Source organism: Hylobates moloch, unplaced genomic scaffold, assembly GCF_009828535.3.
Source record: "Hylobates moloch isolate HMO894 unplaced genomic scaffold, HMol_V3 SCAFFOLD_1, whole genome shotgun sequence".
Taxonomy (NCBI): domain Eukaryota; kingdom Metazoa; phylum Chordata; class Mammalia; order Primates; family Hylobatidae; genus Hylobates; species Hylobates moloch.
In genome coordinates, this window is record NW_026652276.1 from 8,228,885 (window position 1) to 8,247,959 (window position 19,075).

At 46.8% G+C, this 19,075-nt stretch overlaps 1 protein-coding gene across 6 annotated transcripts in view; it reads left to right on the forward strand.

Moving 5' to 3' along the window:
• The window catches only part of USP40 (ubiquitin specific peptidase 40), a 96,641-nt gene extending 77,889 nt beyond the window's left edge, over window positions 1–18,752 (forward strand). For 2 of the 6 annotated variants that reach the window (XM_032753736.2, XM_058437060.1), the window contains exons 25-32: window positions 447–573; window positions 3,017–3,111; window positions 4,781–4,899; window positions 5,968–6,033; window positions 8,306–8,516; window positions 8,657–8,752; window positions 12,980–13,074; window positions 16,782–18,752. In XM_032753736.2, the coding sequence (XP_032609627.1) occupies window positions 447–573; window positions 3,017–3,111; window positions 4,781–4,899; window positions 5,968–6,033; window positions 8,306–8,516; window positions 8,657–8,752; window positions 12,980–13,074; window positions 16,782–16,893 (921 nt within the window). In that variant the 3' untranslated portion in view covers window positions 16,894–18,752. Of the gene's footprint in view, window positions 1–446; window positions 574–3,016; window positions 3,112–3,229; window positions 3,247–4,780; window positions 4,900–5,967; window positions 6,034–6,236; window positions 6,591–8,305; window positions 8,517–8,656; window positions 8,753–12,979; window positions 13,075–16,781 lie in introns of those variants that run through there. The other 4 variants (XM_058437059.1, XM_058437066.1, XM_032753739.2 and 1 more) reach the window with 4 other exon arrangements.
• Window positions 18,753–19,075: the final 323 nt, after the last annotated feature.

A 19,075-nucleotide genomic window follows, 5' to 3' on the forward strand; every position in this document is an offset into this window, starting at 1 on the left:
TACAGGGTATGTATAAGACAATGGGTTTATTTCCTTTAGTTTGTATCAGAAACCTAACTTAGATCAATGGGCTCTTCCATCTGGTGATAAATGGCGCTGCTGGGACTGGTATCCTGGGCCAGCAGTGCTTGGACAGCGCCCGGAAACGCTGGTATAGTGTGTTCAAGCAAATGCGTTGTTCTTGTTTATGCTTCTCATTTATATCATCTACTAAGATACTTCTAAGCAAGGGACATTTAGTCCAGTCACCCCAAAGTCTGATTTTTATGATTTTAAATTTTTGATTGTAAAAACAAGTATAATTTATGACAGTTAATAAATCTAAAAGGAAAAATGATAAGTTCAAGAACATCTTAGGTCATCAAGATGTTTCTTTCTATGGAAGTAAAAGTGGAGTTTCACTTAATCTTTGTAATCACAGCAGTTAAACATGCTCCATTCTTCAGGGTTTCCTAAAGGTGCCCATCTGGTGGTACCAGCTTCAGGGTCCCTCAGGACACTGGGAGAGTCATCAGGACCAGACCAACTGTACTTCCTCTCGGGGCAGAGTTTGGAGAGCCGCTTCTAGCCAAGGTGAGAACAGAATGGGATTTCAGCAGCCAGTGCATCATAAAGAGAAGTAAATTGACTGCCTGTGCTCTGAGAGTCCATTGAAATATTTATTTTTAAAATGTAAGATCTTGAAAATCAAGACCTATTAATTTCATAAGTCATTCCAGACATCACATAATAATAACACTGTGCCATTTCTGTACGTGCTCTGTAACCTCTGTAAAGCACTATATATCTTGTTGTTTATTATTATATCAATATATTACACTTTCCAAAGACTTTTATGTATCATCTCTCAAGATCCTCAGGGCAACAGGGGCCCCATTTATCACCATGTACCAGAATATTGAGACTTCAACCAGTTCTAGTGATGTCATTTTAGCCCACAGGGGCAGAGACCAGGAGTCCACATCCTACGTGTCTTCCAATCTTTCTGCCTCAAAACCCTCAGGAACTGCTTCTAGGGCATTCGATATCATCTCACTGACTTCTGAGAAGGAATATAGACAAGTACAAGCATGTTGTCTTACTCAGCACTTAGCTGCACACGTGATGGGCAGAAGTCACTATCAGTGAGTTCAGTTGCCCTTGTACAAAGAGGAGTTCCACTTCATTATAAAGAAATGGAGCGAGTATATTTTTAATAGGCCCAACTCTTTAGCTATGTTTTTCTTTTTATCATGCTTTACTTATTTAGTTTTTCTAGTGCCTTGAAGTATATTACTTATATTTCTTTTTAATCTTTTCAGCCTCAGTAATAAAATTAATATAAATGAGTCAAATTCTTATCTCCTTATTCTTTGAAGTTAGGATTATATAGAGAGAGTAATGTTGAATGAGCTATAAAATTGGCATAAAGTTACTTTTTAGTTGGGTTACACTAGCTCATGTTAACTAATGCTAAAAATGCTTTGGTGATAGAATTCTAGTTACATGGCCGGGTGCGGTGGCTCACGCTTGTAATCCCAGCACTTTGGGAGGCCGAGGCGGGCAGATCACGAGGTCAGGAGATTGAGACCACGGTAAAACCCCGTCTCTACTAAAAAAAAATACAAACAATTAGCCGGGCATGGTGGTGGGCGCCTGTAGTCCCAGCTACTCGGGGAGGCTGAGGCAGGAGAATGGTGTGAACCCGGGAGGCGGAGCTTGCAGTGAGCCGAGATCGCGCCACTGCACTCCAGCCTGGGTGACAGAGCGAGATTGTCTCAAAAAAAAAAAAAAAGAGAATTCTAGTTACATATAGAATTGGATATAGATTGTAAAAGCATGTTTAATCAGTATGTTTCTACATGAAAAGTAAATAAGAGGTTCTTTTTTTGGTAATACATCTGTACACAACACATGGGAAACACACTCATGTGTCACTTAACATGAATATGTTTTGAGAAATGCATCGTCAGACAATTTCGTCATTGTGTGAACATGGTAGAGTGATTTACACAAACCTAGATGGTAGAGCCTCCTACACACCTAGGCTATGTGGTGTAGCCTCATGCTCATAGGCTACAGACCTGTACAGCAGCTTACCATATTGAATACTGAAGGCTAATCATAACACAGTGGCAAGTGTTTGTATATCTAAACAGAAAAAGGTACAGTGAAAATACAGTATTATAATTTTATAGGATCATATCACATGTGTGGTCTTTGACCAAATCATTATGTAGCATGTGATTATATATTTCATTCTTTAGAATTTCCTAAAATTGTCTTTCCTGTAGTGTCAGCCTGTAATTTCCTTAAGACACAAGAGGAACTTCTCATGTACTTAGTTGACTTCTAATCTCTCTGTAATTTCTTGCTATGCATTAGTGGCATGCTCAGCAGTAAAGACAGTTAAAGCAAAAATAAATGAAGACAGTCTAAATTTAGTTGCCAGCTTTTATATTGTTTTTGATGAGAAAGCATTGCGTTTTTCCCTTTTTTTAAACAAACTTGGAAAGGCCTTCTTATTGTCAAGATTTCCTTATAAATAAACACTTATTGGGCATTTACTATGTGGCACTCATTGTACCAAGAACTGGGGAGACAAGATAGATGGCCTGCCTCCTCTTGAAAACTCTGTTGTTTTGAGGAGGCAGATGAAACACCTGCACACAGACACACACACACCGACACACACGAGCAACAGGTTGGGATGAGTGCTATGAGGAGGAAATAGGAAGCTAACATACAGAATGCAGGCAGCGTATCCTACCCAAAAAGTCCTCTTTGAGGAAGGAGAGAATGTGAAAAAGTACATTCGAGGTAGGAGCATAAGTGTCACATACCTCTTGGGAGTCTGCCGACATCATGTCCCTGCCTGCTCACCTGCCAGACAGGGCCTCCTCATAAGACTTGGATGCTGAGGCTCTTGAGTGGAATTTTTATAACCTATTTACAATATCAAAACATGGCAATGTATTTCAGAAACACAAAATAAGTTTCAAGTTCCTTGTAAACATCCCGCTCTGTCCTTTGGAAGGTGCTTCTGGGAACGAGCCTGCGCAAGTTTCTCTCCTCTACTTGGGAGACATAGAGATCTCAGAAGATGCCACGCTGGCGGAGCTGAAGTCTCAGGTCAGACTTCTTCGTGCACCATAACTTAGTGGTAATGTGGCTTCTTCCAGTGAGATATTAATATATTCTTCTATCTCCTTTTCCCTCAATTACAGTCTGTTCTGATATGGCATTTGTCATATGCCATGTTCAGTGGTAAGTACCCGCAGGCAACACATGCCCGTGGTGCAGATGGCTCCTCGTGGCCTCACTGGTCCCTCCTCTGACAGGCATGCTGTGCTTTTGTTTCAATCTATCCTCAGTGACTTGCGGCTTTTGTTCATTTTTATTTTTTTAGGGAAACATGGTTTCTTGGAACATTTGTAAAGCATTCACTTTATCCCTTTATTTACATTGTTTGTGTACCATTGTGACCCATATGTTAAATGTTGTTATGAAAAGCTGTGTTACCAGTTTTCCAGGAGGTTAGAACACCAGCTTTTATGTTAGGATGCTAAACTAGATATTCTAGGTATTGTGTTGTTTCTTTTGCATTAAATTCACAGAGAAGGAGGGTTTTATCCACATGGAAAGGCTGGATTAAGTACAGTGCAGTGTTGAAGAAGCATCCGCCTACTGTCGGACTGAAATGAGCATTCCTTTCTTCTCTTAGAGGAGAAAATGTGGGGCCTGTATATGACTAGTGGTTGTTGATGTTTGGCTTTTGTGCGCCCTCAGTGTATGAAATACCCTTCCTCAAGAAAAAGCATACATTGGCTGGGTGTGGTGGCTCATGCCTGTAATCCCAGCACTTTAGGAGTCTGAGGCAGGCGGATCACTTGAGGTCAGGAGTTTGGGACCAACCTGGCCAACATGTTAAAACCCCCGTCTCTGCTAAAAGTACAAAAAAAAAAAAAATTAGCCTGGCATGGTGGCAGGCACCTGTAATCCCAGTTACTCGGAGGCTGAGGGCAGGAGAATCACTTGAACCCAGGACGGGAAGGCTGCGATGAGCTGAGATCGTGCCACTGCACTTCAGGCTGGGTGACAAAGTGAGACTCCGTCTCAAAAAAAAAAAAAAAGGGAAGGAGAAAAGAAAAAGCAGACAGCCTTATTCTCATGAGAACAAATGGGAGGATACTTTTTTTCTCATATTAAGTCGAAAGATATAAAATTGCTGTTTTTAGGTCAAAAAATGGATGAATATTGGTAATTTTAGAGGCGCCAACCTAAGTATATCAGTAGGGGCTTAAAGTGATCCCTTCAGAATTAGAACAAGCAGTTTGGGCCTACTGATTGCAGCCAAAGATTTTGGAATACTTCAAAATCAAAAGCTGATTCATCAGCAGAGCAAACACTGGTGGAGAATTGCATTGGCGTGGAGGAAGGCTGATGCGTCCCTTGCTATACTATCAGAGTGGGCTCTGCCCTGGTGAATTCTACTCACATGGAAGTTAATTCCAAAGTTTCATTTTTAAAACATGATGATTAAAAAGAAGCTTTTGACTCAGATTTAGAGATAGGGAACTCACTTCTTTCTCAAGCTGATTTCAGTGCAGAGGAATATGAAGACCACTCAGGGTTAGTGTCATTTGAGAGAGATTCCTGTGACTTTTAAAATGATGTTATCATTACTTGAGATATTCTTTCCTTGAGAAGCACTGTGTAGTGCTTCATTTTTTTTCTAAAACAGTATGTTTTGAAGAGTGCTTTTTAAAACCGTTGGAGAAATGTCTGTTTCTTTTTCTAGACCATGACCTTGCCCCCTTTCCTGGAGCTTGGTGTCCCATCCCCAGCCCACCTCAGAGCCTGGACGGTGGAGAGGAAGCGCCCAGGCAGGCTTTTACGAACTGACCGGCAGCCGCTCAGGTAGGTTCCTTGCTGGACGCAACACCGTCCCTCTCTGCTGCTGCCGCACTGGCTGCTGCGAGGGATGGAGGAGGAATCCGTCTTCTGAGCTGAGTGAAAACAAAGCCCATTCCTGGTCATGCCACGCTTGTGACTTGGGTGACACTTTTCATCATAAACTCCAGCAAGCCTTCAGGTTTCCATGTTAAGTATAAATGTAGTGTTGTATATTTTTTCTATGTTCCAGTGACTGTGACATTATATAACTTAAAAGCATTTGGAGTGAGATGGAAAGTAGGAGTGGCTGTTTCTCACCCAGAAATGTTGGATTCAGTTGATCCTTCTCCTGAATCTTTGAACTTAAAGAGCAGGTTTGGGTCATTTCCTTTGCAAAAAGCAGCCTTGAGGCTTTTTGTTTCTTTCTTTCTCTGTTTCTTTCTTTTATTTTCTTTCTTTCCTTTCTTTCCTTTTCTTTCCTTTTTTAATAGACAGGGTCTGGCTCTGTCGCCCAGGCTGGAGTGCAGTGGCATGATCATGGCTCAACTACAGCCTCAACCTCCTGGGCTCAAGCGATCCTCCCACCTCAGCCTCCCGTGTAGCTGGGACCTCAGGCATGTGCCACGACACCAGGCTAATTTTTTGTTTTGACGAAGTCTCCCTATGTTGCCCAGTCTGGTCGCGAACTCTTAGCTTCAAGCAATCCTTCCACCTTGGCCTCCCAAAGTGCTGGGGTTACTGGCGTGAGCCACTGTGCCTGGCCAAGGCTGCTTTTAATCAGTTCTGATTACCACCCCAAAGTCACTGGCATGAGAATCTTAACCCCGGCTGAACAGAGGGAAATTTCTTTGGCAGTTTGGCCATCTTCCCAGAGCCAGACCTACATGTTTAGTAAGAAATGACTCAAGTATCTAAATAATCACCACAGCAAGGATTCTCATTTTTTCCCCTTTTTCAAAAGTTTGGGTGTTCTTATAAGTACTCGGAAAACAATCCTTTGCTTAAGAAAAAAGCTTAAAATTCGGGGAAAAAAAAATTCAAGAAAATTATATGTTATGTCACTCAATATTATCTTGTTTCACTTATTATCAGGGAATATAAACTAGGACGGAGAATTGAGATCTGCTTAGAGCCCCTTCAGAAAGGAGAAAACTTGGGGTAAGAAATTCTACTGTGCATCTAAAGTGACACACACATATCTTAACATAGTTTGCCTTTTTAAGCATTAACAACTTAATAGTGTAGCATTTTTTTCACTGCTTCTGAGTAGCCTAGCAACTTGAAACATAGTGTGTTCTAGAAATATGTTTGTATGTCTGGCGTCTAAAACTTGGGACTTATTCTCCCATAAAAACAATAAGGGAGAATTAATTTTTCAGTAATCACCAAGTGCATATTGACCCCATGATGACCCCGAAGTGTCAGCAAGAGGCCCACCCGCAGCTGTCATCAGTGTGTTCGGACAGTCTGCCATCCAACAGATTCATCATCGCTCCCGTCACTCTGCCCCCTTATTCTACTTTCTTCATCCCCGTATCACCTGACATATCTGTACTTACTGATTTATTTGTTAGTGTCTGTCTCCCACTACTAGAATATAAGTACTTGGTTTATTCATTGCTATATCCTTAATACCTAGAATAGTAATTGTGCCCATGTCATAGTCAATAATTATTTATTAAATAAAGATGCACCCAAAATTGTCTACAATCAAACCATCTTGTTCTTTTTGCACTGTAGGAAAATATTTTACAAGTCGTTTTGTAAATATCATGAACTATTAAGATTTGCCCTACCTGTTATGATGTGAATATCCTTCTTGTGGTCTGCTTGTTATATGAGAAAGTTATCTTTCAAGCATGTGTAACATGTATTTAGTGTTTTTATAAAAACGCATTCTTAATACTTAAGTTGTACAACCAGAAATAGTTTCCTAGAGGGGAATTCCAGGACCAAATGGTGTGGACATTTTAAACCTCTTAAAATAGTTAAGTATTTTTTCAGGCAAGTTGTTTCAGAGTATGAGTATTTATTTTACCTCACCCACAAACCAGCATTGACTATTTCATCGTCTAGGTGTTTCCTAAATTGATAAATGAAAGATGATTATCTTGTTCTCATTTGCTCCAGTGCTTTGATGACTAATAAGTTCAGGCATTTTTGCAAACTGTATTTTGTGAGTGCATAAATGAGTTATTTCGTGTATTTTAACTGCTTCTGTAATGAAGTCTAAAGGAAAACCTCTCTTGGAATTTGTGTGAGCGCTTTATGATTTTGACCCTTTGTCACAATGGTTGTAAGCAGTGTCAGGTTTTGATAGACACAGTGCCTTTTGCCCTTTTGAAGAGCAGCTGTGCGCCTCCTCAGGCCCCTTCCATGGGCTCTTCTGTCCTTGACCGACTTCCAGGGCACTCCTGCTCTCAAGGAGGCCTCTAGTCCCTCCCGTTTCTCTCCAGCAGCCTCTGTCCCCTCCTTGGCAACTTCAGCATCTGTGCCGATGCCCTTTCCGTCCTCTGGCCACACTGTGCTGGGCTCCAGGCCTCAGCCTCACTCCCTGGCCAGCAGCCCCCTCCTGCATGGGAACATGGGGCTCTGCAGCCTCTGCTCTTGCACTCTGCACTCCCCTGATTCCATGGGCCCACATCTTCCCATGAGCTCTCTTTTTTCCAGTCATTTCATTTCTCTCATTGCATCACCTCTTTTGATGGTAAAAACACTTAATAGAAGTACATCTAAAAATCACTCATTGTCTCAGCATCCTAAGAACCAGTCTTCATTTCCCCTTGCTGCCTTCCAGTTCTTATCTATAGCTTTTCCTCCATGGCCTCTGCTGACCTCTGCGCATCCCTGTTCCTCCTGCCTTGCTGAGTGTTGTTCTTTCTGCTCCTCCTGCTAAGGTTTCCCATCTCCCACAGCTGCAGCCTTGTCTCTCACCCGCCCTGTGTCTCTCTTCCCAATTCCAACCCTCAGGTTCTTCTCCCTGGCTACCTCATAGCAGGTCACATTTACAGCCCCCAGAGTCAAGGGCATAACTGCCTACCTCGAGCCCGCTCTCCTCCTGCCAGCTGCTGGGCTATCAGGCCAGGCCCCTCTCACCCTGTCCCTCTCCCCCTGTCCCTCTCCGCCGCATTGTACCTGCTCAGGCTGCCACCTCTTTCCTCTTCTCCCGCACTGAGGAAGGCTCCCTACCATGTCTGGGCGGCTCTGCTGTGTACCGAGAATGGGATCTTCATTTCCGCTCTTCATTCCAAGATTGAAGGAAATTGAAGTGCGGAATAAGAGTTTGCCACTAGCATCCAGCATTTAGGGAAAAATCTCTCCTTATAAAAACCAGAAAAGCTGGAGGAGAAGCTTTGCCCACTATGCCTCAAGTTACCACATGGTTTTGTTTGTTTGTTTGGATCTGGCACTTGACGGTTTTCTGGTGCAGCCCCCAGGACATGCTGCTGAGGACACAGGTGCGCATCCCTGGTGAGAGGACCTACACCCCTGCCCTGGACCTGGTGTGGAACGTGGCCCAGGGTGGGACTGCCGGCTCCCTGAGGCAGAGAGTTGCCGATTTCTATTGTCTTCCCGTGGAGAAGATTGAAATTGCCAAATACTTTCCCGAAAAGTTCGAGTGGCTTCCGATATCTAGCTGGGTAAAGTTGTGGGGCTGTCTCAGAGAAATTGGGGCTTACTGGCATAGCAATGAGGTTATGCAATTTTTCACAGTGATAGAGAATTTAGTGAGAACTTGAGGTTGAGTTTTGCTTATTTAAGATGTTTGATTTTCCCATAGAACCAACAAATAACCAAGAGGAAAAAGAAAAAAAAACAAGATTATTTGCAAGGGGCACCATATTACTTGAAAGACGGAGATACTGTTGGTGTTAAGGTAAGTTGTTTAACAGCAAATTTACCACTTTGAGAAGCCACGAGGGTCACATGATTTTATAGAGACGTTTTATTGAATCTTCAAGACACAGATAATCCCATCTTATACAAATTGTTTCAGAGAATGGATAAAAAAAGAGGGAAAACTGGACAACTGACTTTACAAGGCTACTGAAACCTCAGTATCCAAACTGCCAAGGACAGTAAAATAAAATACAGACCAGTTTCACTTCTGACCATACATGGAAAATTCTAAGTAAAATACTAGCAAGTTCAGCCCTGCAAGTATGTTTTTAAAAACACTACTGTGTGACATGACGTCAGAGTAGGTTATCTAAGGAATGCGAGGAGGGCAGCATGAAGAATAGATTATGTAAGAAATAATCCTGCCAGACTCAAGAGATGCAGAAAAAGCATAAAATAAAACTTATTATTAAAAACCCAGTGTTCATTCATGACATTAAAAAAGAACTTAGAGCAAACTAGGAATAGAAGGAAACGCCTTAACCTGATGCACATATCTACCCAAAACCTCTAGCAGCAACACCGTGACAGCTTCAAAAGCTTCCATTTTCATGAAAGTGAGACCCAAAGTAAGGATTCCCCTAACCGCCCCTTCTGTTTAACACTCTACTAAACAACACGGGCAATGAATTTCCTCCCTCGCTGCCAGAAGAAAAGTAAATAAAAATTGAAAGAGCAGTAAAAGAAATTTGAAAAGGAAAATATAAAACTGTTCTTACAAAGGAGATTCAAGGCCTGGCACGGTGGCTCATGCCTGTAATCCCAACACTTTGGGAGGCTGAGGTGGGTGGATCACTTGAGCCCAGGAGTTCGAGACCAGCCTGGACAACATAGTGAAACCTGGTCTTTGCAAAAAAATACAAAAATTAGCCGGGTGTGGTAGCACACACCTGTAGTCCCAGCTACTCAGGAGGCTGAGGTAGGAGGATCACTTGAGCTAGGGAGGTGGATGTTGCAGTGAGCCGAGATCGTGCCACTGCACTGCAGCCCAGGCAACAGAGATCCTGTCTCGAAAAAAAAAAGGAGATTCAAGAGACTACACAGATAAATGATTAGATCTGATGGAGGAGTTCAGAAGGTTCCAAGATCAGTATAAAACCTTCTGGGGAATATACAAAAACATACTTAGCAGTGTTAAAGAAAGCTTCTGTTAGAGCCACGTCGTGTTCTTGGAAGGCAAACCTCACAATAGTAAAGGTATCAGTTCTTCCCAAGTCTGTAAATTCAGTGAAATTCCAATGAAAATCCACATAGATTAGATTAAATAAAATTAATAACATAAATTTGTACACTAGAGCAAAGGGCCAAAGAGCTAAGATTTTCTTTTTTTTTTTTTTTTTTTGTTGAGACAGTATCTCGCTCTGTTGCCCAGGCTGGAGTGCAGTGGCACGATCTCGGCTCACTGTGAGAAGCAAAAGGACAGGGTCCTTGCCTCACCAAGTGTGGACTGATCACAGCTGTGGCGACAGTGTAGCATGGAGGCACGGGTGGACAAACAGGCTCACAGACAGGGTGGAAAGCCGAGAAACAGAATCACACATGTGAGGAAACGTGACAGATACTTGAGGCAACATTAAAAAATGGGTTATTCAATGAATGGTGCTGGAAAATTATCTATGTAGGAAAATCATATTCATTAATTTTCATAACCGTAAAATAAATTTTATACAAGTTGAGTATCTATGATTCAAGATGCTTGGGACCAAAACTGTCTCAGATTTCAGGTTTTTTCGGGTTTTGGAATATTTGCATTATACTTAACGGTCGAGCCTCCCTAATCCAAAAATCTGAAGTCTGAAATGCTCCACTGAGTTTCGGATTTCTGGATTAGAGATGCTTGACTTGAGTCAGCGTCAGGCCCCATAAAACCTATACTTACCTCTGCTCACACCATAGTCAACAGGCAATCCAGTTGAAGACTTAAATGTGAAAAACACTCATTTTCAATCTTTAGAAGACATAAGAAAATCTTTGACTTCAGGTTAAGGACTTCTTTTTTTTATTTTTTGAGATGGGGTCTCACTCTGTCACCCAGGTTGGAGTGCAGTAGCGTGATTTCCCCTCACTGTAACCTCTGCCTCACGGGCTCAAGCGATCCTCCCACGTCAGCTTCCCAAGTAACTGGGACCACAGGCACGTGCCATTACGCTCGGCTAATTTTTTGTATTTTTGGTAGAGACAGGGTTATGCTGTATTGCCCAGGCTGGTCTTGAACTCCTGAGTTCAGGCAGTTCACCTGCCTCAGCCTTCCAAAGAGCTGGGATTACAGGTGTGAGCCACCACGCCTGGCAAGAAGGATTTCTTAAACAAAAAGTGCAAACCATAAAAGAATCAATAAATTTCATTACATTAGAAGTGAGAACTTTTGTTCATCAAAGGAAACCGTAAAAAACAGTGAAAAGGGAAGTCACAAACAGGCGAGAGACCTACGCAATAAGACAGCAGAGGGTTATTCTCCAGCATGGACAGCAGATCTTCTGCAAATCTGTTATCAAAAAATAACCCAATAGAGAATTGGGCCAAGGTTATCACTGGCAGTTCACAGAGGAGAACAGAATGGCCAGGAAACACATGAAAAGAGAATCAGCTTGCCAATTGCAGGGAACTGCAGAATCCAGCAGGGAGCCGCCCTTGCTAATGAGACCGTGGGAACTCCCACACACATGGCCAGGCGCAGTAGCCCATGCCTGTAATCCCAGCACTCTGGGAGGCCAAGGCAGGCAGATCACTTGCACTTAGGAGTTTGAGACCAGCCAGGGCAACGTGGCAAAACCCAGCTTCTTGGGTGGCTAATGCAGGAGGATCACTTGACCCCAGGAGGTGGAGGTTGTAGTGAACTGAGATCATGCCACTGCACTGCAGCCAGGGTGGCAGAGTCAGACAGTGTGTAAAAAAAAAAAACAAAAAAAAAACAAAACACTCCAGTGGGAGCACAAGTTGGTGCAGCTACTCTGGAGAGCAGTTTGGTGTTATTTTAGTACACAGATGCCCATCGATACAACCAAGGAGTCCCACTCCTAGCTGTATTCCCTAGAATAACTCGCCCATAGGTGTGTGGAGACACACGGATATGCTCACTGAAGCATTACAGGTAATAGAATGAAGTGGAAAGAAATTGACAGGTTTTTTGTTTTTTGGGTTTTTTTTTTGAGACAGAGTCTCACTCTGTCACCCAGGCTGGAGTACAGTGGCACGATCTTGACTCACTGCAACCTCCGCCTCCCAAGTTCAAGCGATTCTCCTGCCTCAGTCTCCCGTTCCCCAGCTTCAGCCTCCCCACAATTTTTAAAACTTGTGTCATGTGCAATTTACTGGAACAGAAATTATAATATTGGCTTATCATATCAGTGTATTAGAATAGAGATTATAATATTTGACACGACATGTTCCTAGCAGAGGTGGGGCACTGAGAAGTAGCCAGACCCTCCTGCAGAGCTTGGTTAATCTCGCAGTCATTGAAGAGTTTAACTGTGATGTGTAGCCAGAGCCAGCTCCCCACCTCCACACCTGAGAATGCAGCCAGCAACCTGGGCAACCCCCAGCACGAACCCCGCAGGCCCTGCACTGCTCTTTTCTGACACGCACTTCCCTTCCTGGGTGCGCCCCTGAGGTGTCCTCCCTGTGGGCAGCATTTACGGAAATAACATGCGTGTGGAAAACAACCTGCAAGTCCTGGGAAAGGGAGGAGGCTTGTCCTGTCACGGGAACGCGTGGAGCAGCCTGTGTTTGTGAAACCCTGCAGTTAAGTCTTGCAGGAGATGCCAAGGAAGTAAAGCCAAGTTCATGCCTCTCAGAAGCATGAAATACAGAGGTGAGAACAGACGGACAGTGTCTATAAAGCGAACAGCTGTGCTTCTGGCGCAGCGATGAGAGATCCGTGTGCTGATGTGGATGATCTCTGTCTTCATGTTCTTGTCTGGTAGCCCTTTAAAGCCCCCCTGTTTGGCCACTCCAAGTGGAAGCTTCTGGAGCGGAAGGGAAAGGTCAGATGGCTGGAAATTGATTTCCCTTGTGGAGCTCTTCTTGCCACCCCCGAGTTTGTTTTCATCGAGCAAGAGGATTTTTTTAAATCAGTTATTCACCTAGTTTATGTAAATTTGAATCTGTCCTTTTGTCAATATAGGTAGTTTTTAGACATGCCTCTTTTAAATGTAGGCTAAAAAGATGTCAGAAGACACTGCTCATTACTTCTTTTGAAATGTAGAATCTCCTGATTGACGACGATGATGATTTCAGTACAATCAGAGATGACATTGGAAAAGAAAAGCAGAAACAACGGGCCCTGGGGAGAAGGAAAAGGTAATTGCTGGGGTCTGCACAGACGTGCAGCTGACAGAGCCCTCTCTGACTCTCTCTTACTCCTGCTTGGAAACTGAGAGGGACCGGAAACTTGTTGATGCAGAGCGCACACAAAGCACGCCAAGGTGGCAGGTCCTTCTCCGCCCCCTGAGTTCTTTTCTCTCCTTGAGTGCCTCCTCCTGGAGCTTTCTATGGAACAGGTGAAGTCCATGTGGACTGCGGAAGCACGATGAGGAGCCCGCCGATCCACGGTCACACGGTCCCCCTCCTTCCTCCCCTCCCGCAGCCTCGCCCTCTGCCTGGCTCTTGGCTTTCCCTTCAGGTTCCCACGCCCTCAGGTCTCCAGAACCACCCCGTCCTGCTGCCGCCTCCGCCCTGCTGCGGGCTTCCTGTCCTCCCACTCTCTCCAAGGTTCCCGAGAGCCTGGCCCCTCCTCCAGGGGACGCTGCTGTGGCTTCAGCGCTGCTACCCCCCTTCCTCCAGGACACTGCCTGACCCCTGGCCGCCAGGACTCCTCTGCCACAGGCCGTCTCCTACCTCTGCTCAGGACTCCTTGTCTCTCTCCCTCCCTCGGCTCTGGCGCCGCCTGCCCTTGCCTGGCTCTGCGCTCACTGCCACTGGGTGAAGCAGGTGCTGCTTGCAGTCAGGCCAAGCCACAGGCTATGTTCCCAGCCAGCTCTCTTCAGGCCTCCAGGCCACACACAGCCCCCAGGAACTTGCACTCTGCACACCCGGAACTGGGGCGTGAGGCTCAGTTCACACTGCTCAGCTTACCACCACCACAAGTCCCAGGACCTGCCCGTGGCATCAGCTCCGTGCAGGCCTCACCAGAGGCCCCCAGGCGTCCTCATCCTCCCCCACTCCCCGACTCACGGACTCTGGGTCTCTCCTAAATCTGCCTTTCGTCCTGTCTGCCCTGGTAGATTTCATCTTTTCCTGCCCAAATGACCGCAAGAGTCGGATCTGGCCCCACTCACCCTAATCCCCCTCTCCTCCCCCTCAGTATCTTGGCTGCCCATGTGCCAGGGACTGCATGCCCTCTGCCGCTGGGGGCATCTGGGGAAGAAAGGTCCCAGGTGGAGGTGGCAGGGCAGGCGAGCGTGACCTCGTGACCATGGCAGAGGTGAGGGTTCGAGCGTGGTTAGTGGCTGCTGGAGGGTGTGAAGGGGGACGCGTTGACATGATCGCTGGCTGCTTTGTGGTGAGTGGATTCTAGGAGGTTGAAGTAGAATCAGGGAGCCGAGGGAGGAGACTCCCTGAATGAAGATGGCGGCGGGAGGGACTGTGTGAGCTCCGCGAGCAGCACGGCCACTGGGCCGGGGCCCCTTCCTCTCTGCTCTCTGGAGTCTGGGCTGCTTTCCGGACAGCACTGTCCCGTGGCCTTTCCTGACTCCCTAAGGGCCCCGGGAGCCCCAAGATGGCAAAGGACCTGTGCCCGGCCTCACCCCCATTTGCAGCTCTGCAGCCCTCAGGTCCTGGTGCCCTCAGAGACCTGGGGATATGGGAGAGGGGCTGCAGCGCTGGCTGCTTCGGGGTTTTCCTGTTTAAAGGTCAGACACACACACACACACGTAAAATTCTATACGTGTCTAATACATAAGACACTAAAATATTGTTTTTCACATTTTTTTTTTTTTTTTTTTTTGCGACGGAGTCCCACCTTGTCGCCAGGCTGGAGTGCAGTGGCACGATCTCGACCCACTTCAACCTCCGCCTCCCGGGTTCAAGCGATTCTCCTGCCTCAGTCTTCCAAGTAGCTGGTACTACAGGCATGCACCACTATGCCCAGCTAATTTTTGTATTTTTAGTAGAGACGGGGTTTCACCATGTTGGCCAGGATGGTCTCAATCTCTTGACCTCGTGATCTGCCCGCCTTGGCCTTCCAAAGTACTGGGATTACAGGCATGAGCCACCGCGCCTGGCCCTATTTCCACATTTAAATGTGATGCCACTGACTTCATCAGACTTCTCCACGCATCCTCTCTGTCAAAGCCTTAGTTGTCACCAGGGCTGTTATTTGGAGACATCCAACAGTTCCCCAGGCCCTGGTGTCTCCATTGTCATCTGTGCTGTTTGAGATAGCACATTTTAAAACTTCATGTTGCTGTCACTGAAAACCTCATCTTAAGCCTCACACGTGCTGTTTGCACAACAGTAGACCACTGGTGTCTTCTGAACACCATGATGTAACCACTTACTATATTGTTTTTCATTTATTTTTTGGAGTTAATAGAGTCACATGCTTTCAAAAGCCACCAAGGAGTTTCACTGAGAAATCTCTGCACCCCCCTCCCCAGGTACACAGACTCTCCCAGATGGGCCAGCGTGACGGTCACCTGCATGTCCTTTCAGAGACCTGTGTATAGGGGCAGAGGAGCTTTACCTTCTCTTTTGACCAGAACTTTCTGGTAACCTTGCTGTTTTCATGTAGCAGTGTGTACGCAGCTGCGTCGTCTCATGGTGGGAGCGTGGTGTCCTGATGCATGAGTAGACCACAACTTAGGTGACTTATGCCCACCTCACACACTTCCAGTCTGTCACCATCACAGTGAATAACCTTGTATATTCACCATTTTGCAGTACAGATGTGGATATATCTGTAGGACAGATTTCTGCAATGGAATTGCTAGGTCAGAGGGTATGGCTGTAAACATTATCTGCAAATAAGAAAAAGACAAGCAATCCAATAAAAATATAGATAAAGGGTATATGAACAGTTCATAGAAAAGGAACTGCAAATCGCTTGCCAGCATATAAAAATATGCTCAGCCATTCACTCATGATAAAAGAGATGTAAATTCAAGCTACTCCAAGGCAGTGCCACACGCCCATGGGCAGCACTAAAGTGGGAAAGACTCGTGTGTTGAGGACGCGGAGTCACTGGGGCTCTCATCCTGTGTGTGGGTGTGGAATTGGCACAGACACTTTGGAACTCAGGACAGTACCCCCTGCTGCATCTCCTGTGCACTTCCCAGTACCCAGCCTTCTACTCCTCAAAAACATGGACATGTGCCTACCAGGATATCCCCTAAAATACATGGCAGCTTCATTCACCATGGCCAGATTCTGGCCGTATTGAAGGAAAGGCTGTTCAGCAGTGGGATGGCAGGTGGGCCGTGGAGGCTCTCCGCCGGGGACTGTGCAGCGTGGGTGGGCCACACACATCAGGCTGGGCCAAAGCACCCAGCTGCAGAGCACCTGCTGCACGGTGCCATGGGCCGGGGGGTCACAGTGAAAGCCAATCTCTTGAGTGGGATGCCGAGTGGCCTTTCTCCCAGGACAAGACTGAAGGGGCAGAGGCAGCCTCTGCATCATGTCACACAGGTGTGCGTGATTGACGGGTCATGCAGCGGTGTGTGTGTGTGGTGTGTGTGTGCACTCCAGATGTTATTCTTCCATTTAAAAAGCAAGGAAAGGAAGGTTTCTCAGCTGTGAGGCATTTTCACTGAGCAGATTGAGAAAGCCCCAGAGCCTGAACCATGCCGTGCCGCCAATGCAAAGCAGGGAAAGGCAGCTGCCGGCCTGGCACAGGGCTGGTGGCAGGGCAAAATGGGGCCCTCTGGCAGGTGGCTGAGATCTGTCTGTCCGATTGCAAATGCATGTCCCTGTGGCCTATAAAATTGGAGTGTATTTTGGGATCTCCATGAACCCCTCACCCTGGCACCCACTGCATCCATGAGTCAGTGACAGTCTCTGTGTCTCCGCAGCCAAGAAACCCTCCATGAGCAGAGCAGCTACATCCTCTCCAGCGCAGAGACGCCTGCCCAGCCCCGAGCCCCGGAAACTTCTCTCTCCATCCACGTGGGGAGCTTCAGATAACCCCGCCGCTGCAAGGCTCCACTCCCGATGAGCTCTCCGGCTGATGCCACAAACGTGGGTTTCCTGGGCATGGGGACTGGCTGCCTGGCGCCTCCATCCCAAACCCTCTCCTTCGAGCACAGGGACGGCTCCTCTGAGGCCTGGCCAGTGCATGTAGTCACTTAGCTCTGCAACACGTGGCAGCCACGGGGGCTGGTACAGCTCTGGACGCCACCCACCCAGCTGCCAGTAGGTGCTGGGCTCTCTCACACAGCACCTGGCCCCAGCTGCCTTTTTTTTTTCTTTTAACCAGAAAATGCACAATGTGTACATGAACCGCAGGTGTGGAGGCAGCGGCATGCTGTCACTCCGCTGTGGGAGGTGTGCGGGGTCAGCCCGGCCACTTTCCTCCGTGTTCAGATGACTCTTGTTCGCCCTGACCGGGTTCTCACAGCGTCTCAGGCCACTGCGCCACCGCGCTGGTGCTGAGCAGAAGCGGGGTCTGCTTTCAGGACTTCATTTCCCCAACTCGTTCTGGCCCCACATGCTCCATGTCTGCCCTTTGGTCTGAGTTAAAACTGCGATGCTGAAAAGTGCAAGCTCTTTCCACGAGGAGGAGCCAGACAGGGCGGCCTCCGAGGGTGAGCCGCTCTGCTAAGCAAGAGCGGCCGCTGTGCGTCAGCCTGCAGGCCGAGGGTCCAGCCTACCCTGGGTGCTCTTGTGATCAGAAGGTCCTTGGATCCCGAGGACTGCGGCCACTGCCGTCCACAGCGCCTCAGCGTCTCTTCCTGTGTGGAAGCGGGGCCGGCAGGGCCCTGGCAGACAGGCCTGGCATTAGCCCAGGTTCCAGGTGTCCTGGGCGGCCTGACTGGGTTCCTGAGTAGCCTCAATGAAAACACCTGAGAAAAAGAAAACGTAAACTAAGGAAGGGTTTTTCCACTTAATCCAAGCCAGATTTCTATTCAACTTAAAGGATTTAATTGGCATTTGTGAGAAATAATAGCACCTGTGTCACTGAGCTGATTGATTTGGGACACAGATGGTTGACTTTCCCAGACAGCAACTTAGCGGAAAGCAGTATCCTGAAGACGGTGTCACATGTCCTGAGCCTGCTTGTCACCTGGGCCTCACGGTTTCTCATCACCCCTGTCACTGATGGGAAGCAGCACTGAAGTGTGAGGGGCAGAAAGGACACCGCTGGAGTCAGGCGCTCCCCTGCCTGTGACCCTTTTCCAACAAGCTGATGCTGAGCCAGCGGCCTGCTCTGCCCCGCATCCTCCTCCCAACGGTCCAAACCACTACCAGACAGAAGCCGTGTGGCTTCCGCACACGTGTCTGAGAGCGTCTGCCATAGATGTCTGTGCGTTTCCATGAAGCACTGTGCCGTAAGGACTGAACTCTGACCAGCAAGCTGCCTCCCACTCCCAAACACTAACCCCGCGCAGGAGACTCGCACTGGGTGTAGACTGCATCTTTACAGAGGGAGATAGAGGCTTCTGATGACACCAGAGCTGTTAAGTGTCGTGACTGGAGCTGGGCGCCCAGCCCTTCTTGAGCTGTTCTGTTTCTTGGCTTTAACTGACATATTTCCGTAGCATCCTCCTTCATCTCATCTCAACGTAATGAAATATTAATGAAATCGCTGAAAAGCTTTGCCTTTGAGAGGCCAGAAGCCTCGTGGAATGTCTCTGCAAGTCCAAAGACACGTGTGGGTCGATGTGCCTTGAAGTGCCATTCAGCAGGAGTGTGCGGCCGGGCCGGCCTATGCGTGTGGCCTTTGCCTTCTTCCCTTTCTTTCTGTTTTCTGTTTTTTTAATTTGGGGATTGAGAAAGCTGTACGATTTTGTTAAAGAAAAAATAAACCATTTTTTAAAGTTGTAGCCCTTAGCTGCTTTTGGTTGCCGGCTACTTCGTGTCCAGCTTGCTTAAGAGAGGAACTTTTGGCCGGATGCGGTGGCTCACGCCTGTAATCCCAGCACTTTGGGAGGCCAAGGCGGGTGGATCACCTGAGGTCAGGAGTTCGAGACCAGGCTGACCAACATGGAGAAACCCTGTCTCTACTGAAAATACAAAAAAAAAAAAAAAAAAAAGCTGGGCATGGTGGCACGTGCCTGTAATCCCAGCTACTTGGGAGGCTGAGGCAGGAGAATTGCTTAAACCCAGGAGATGTAGGTTGCAGTGAGCCGAGATCGTACCATTACAC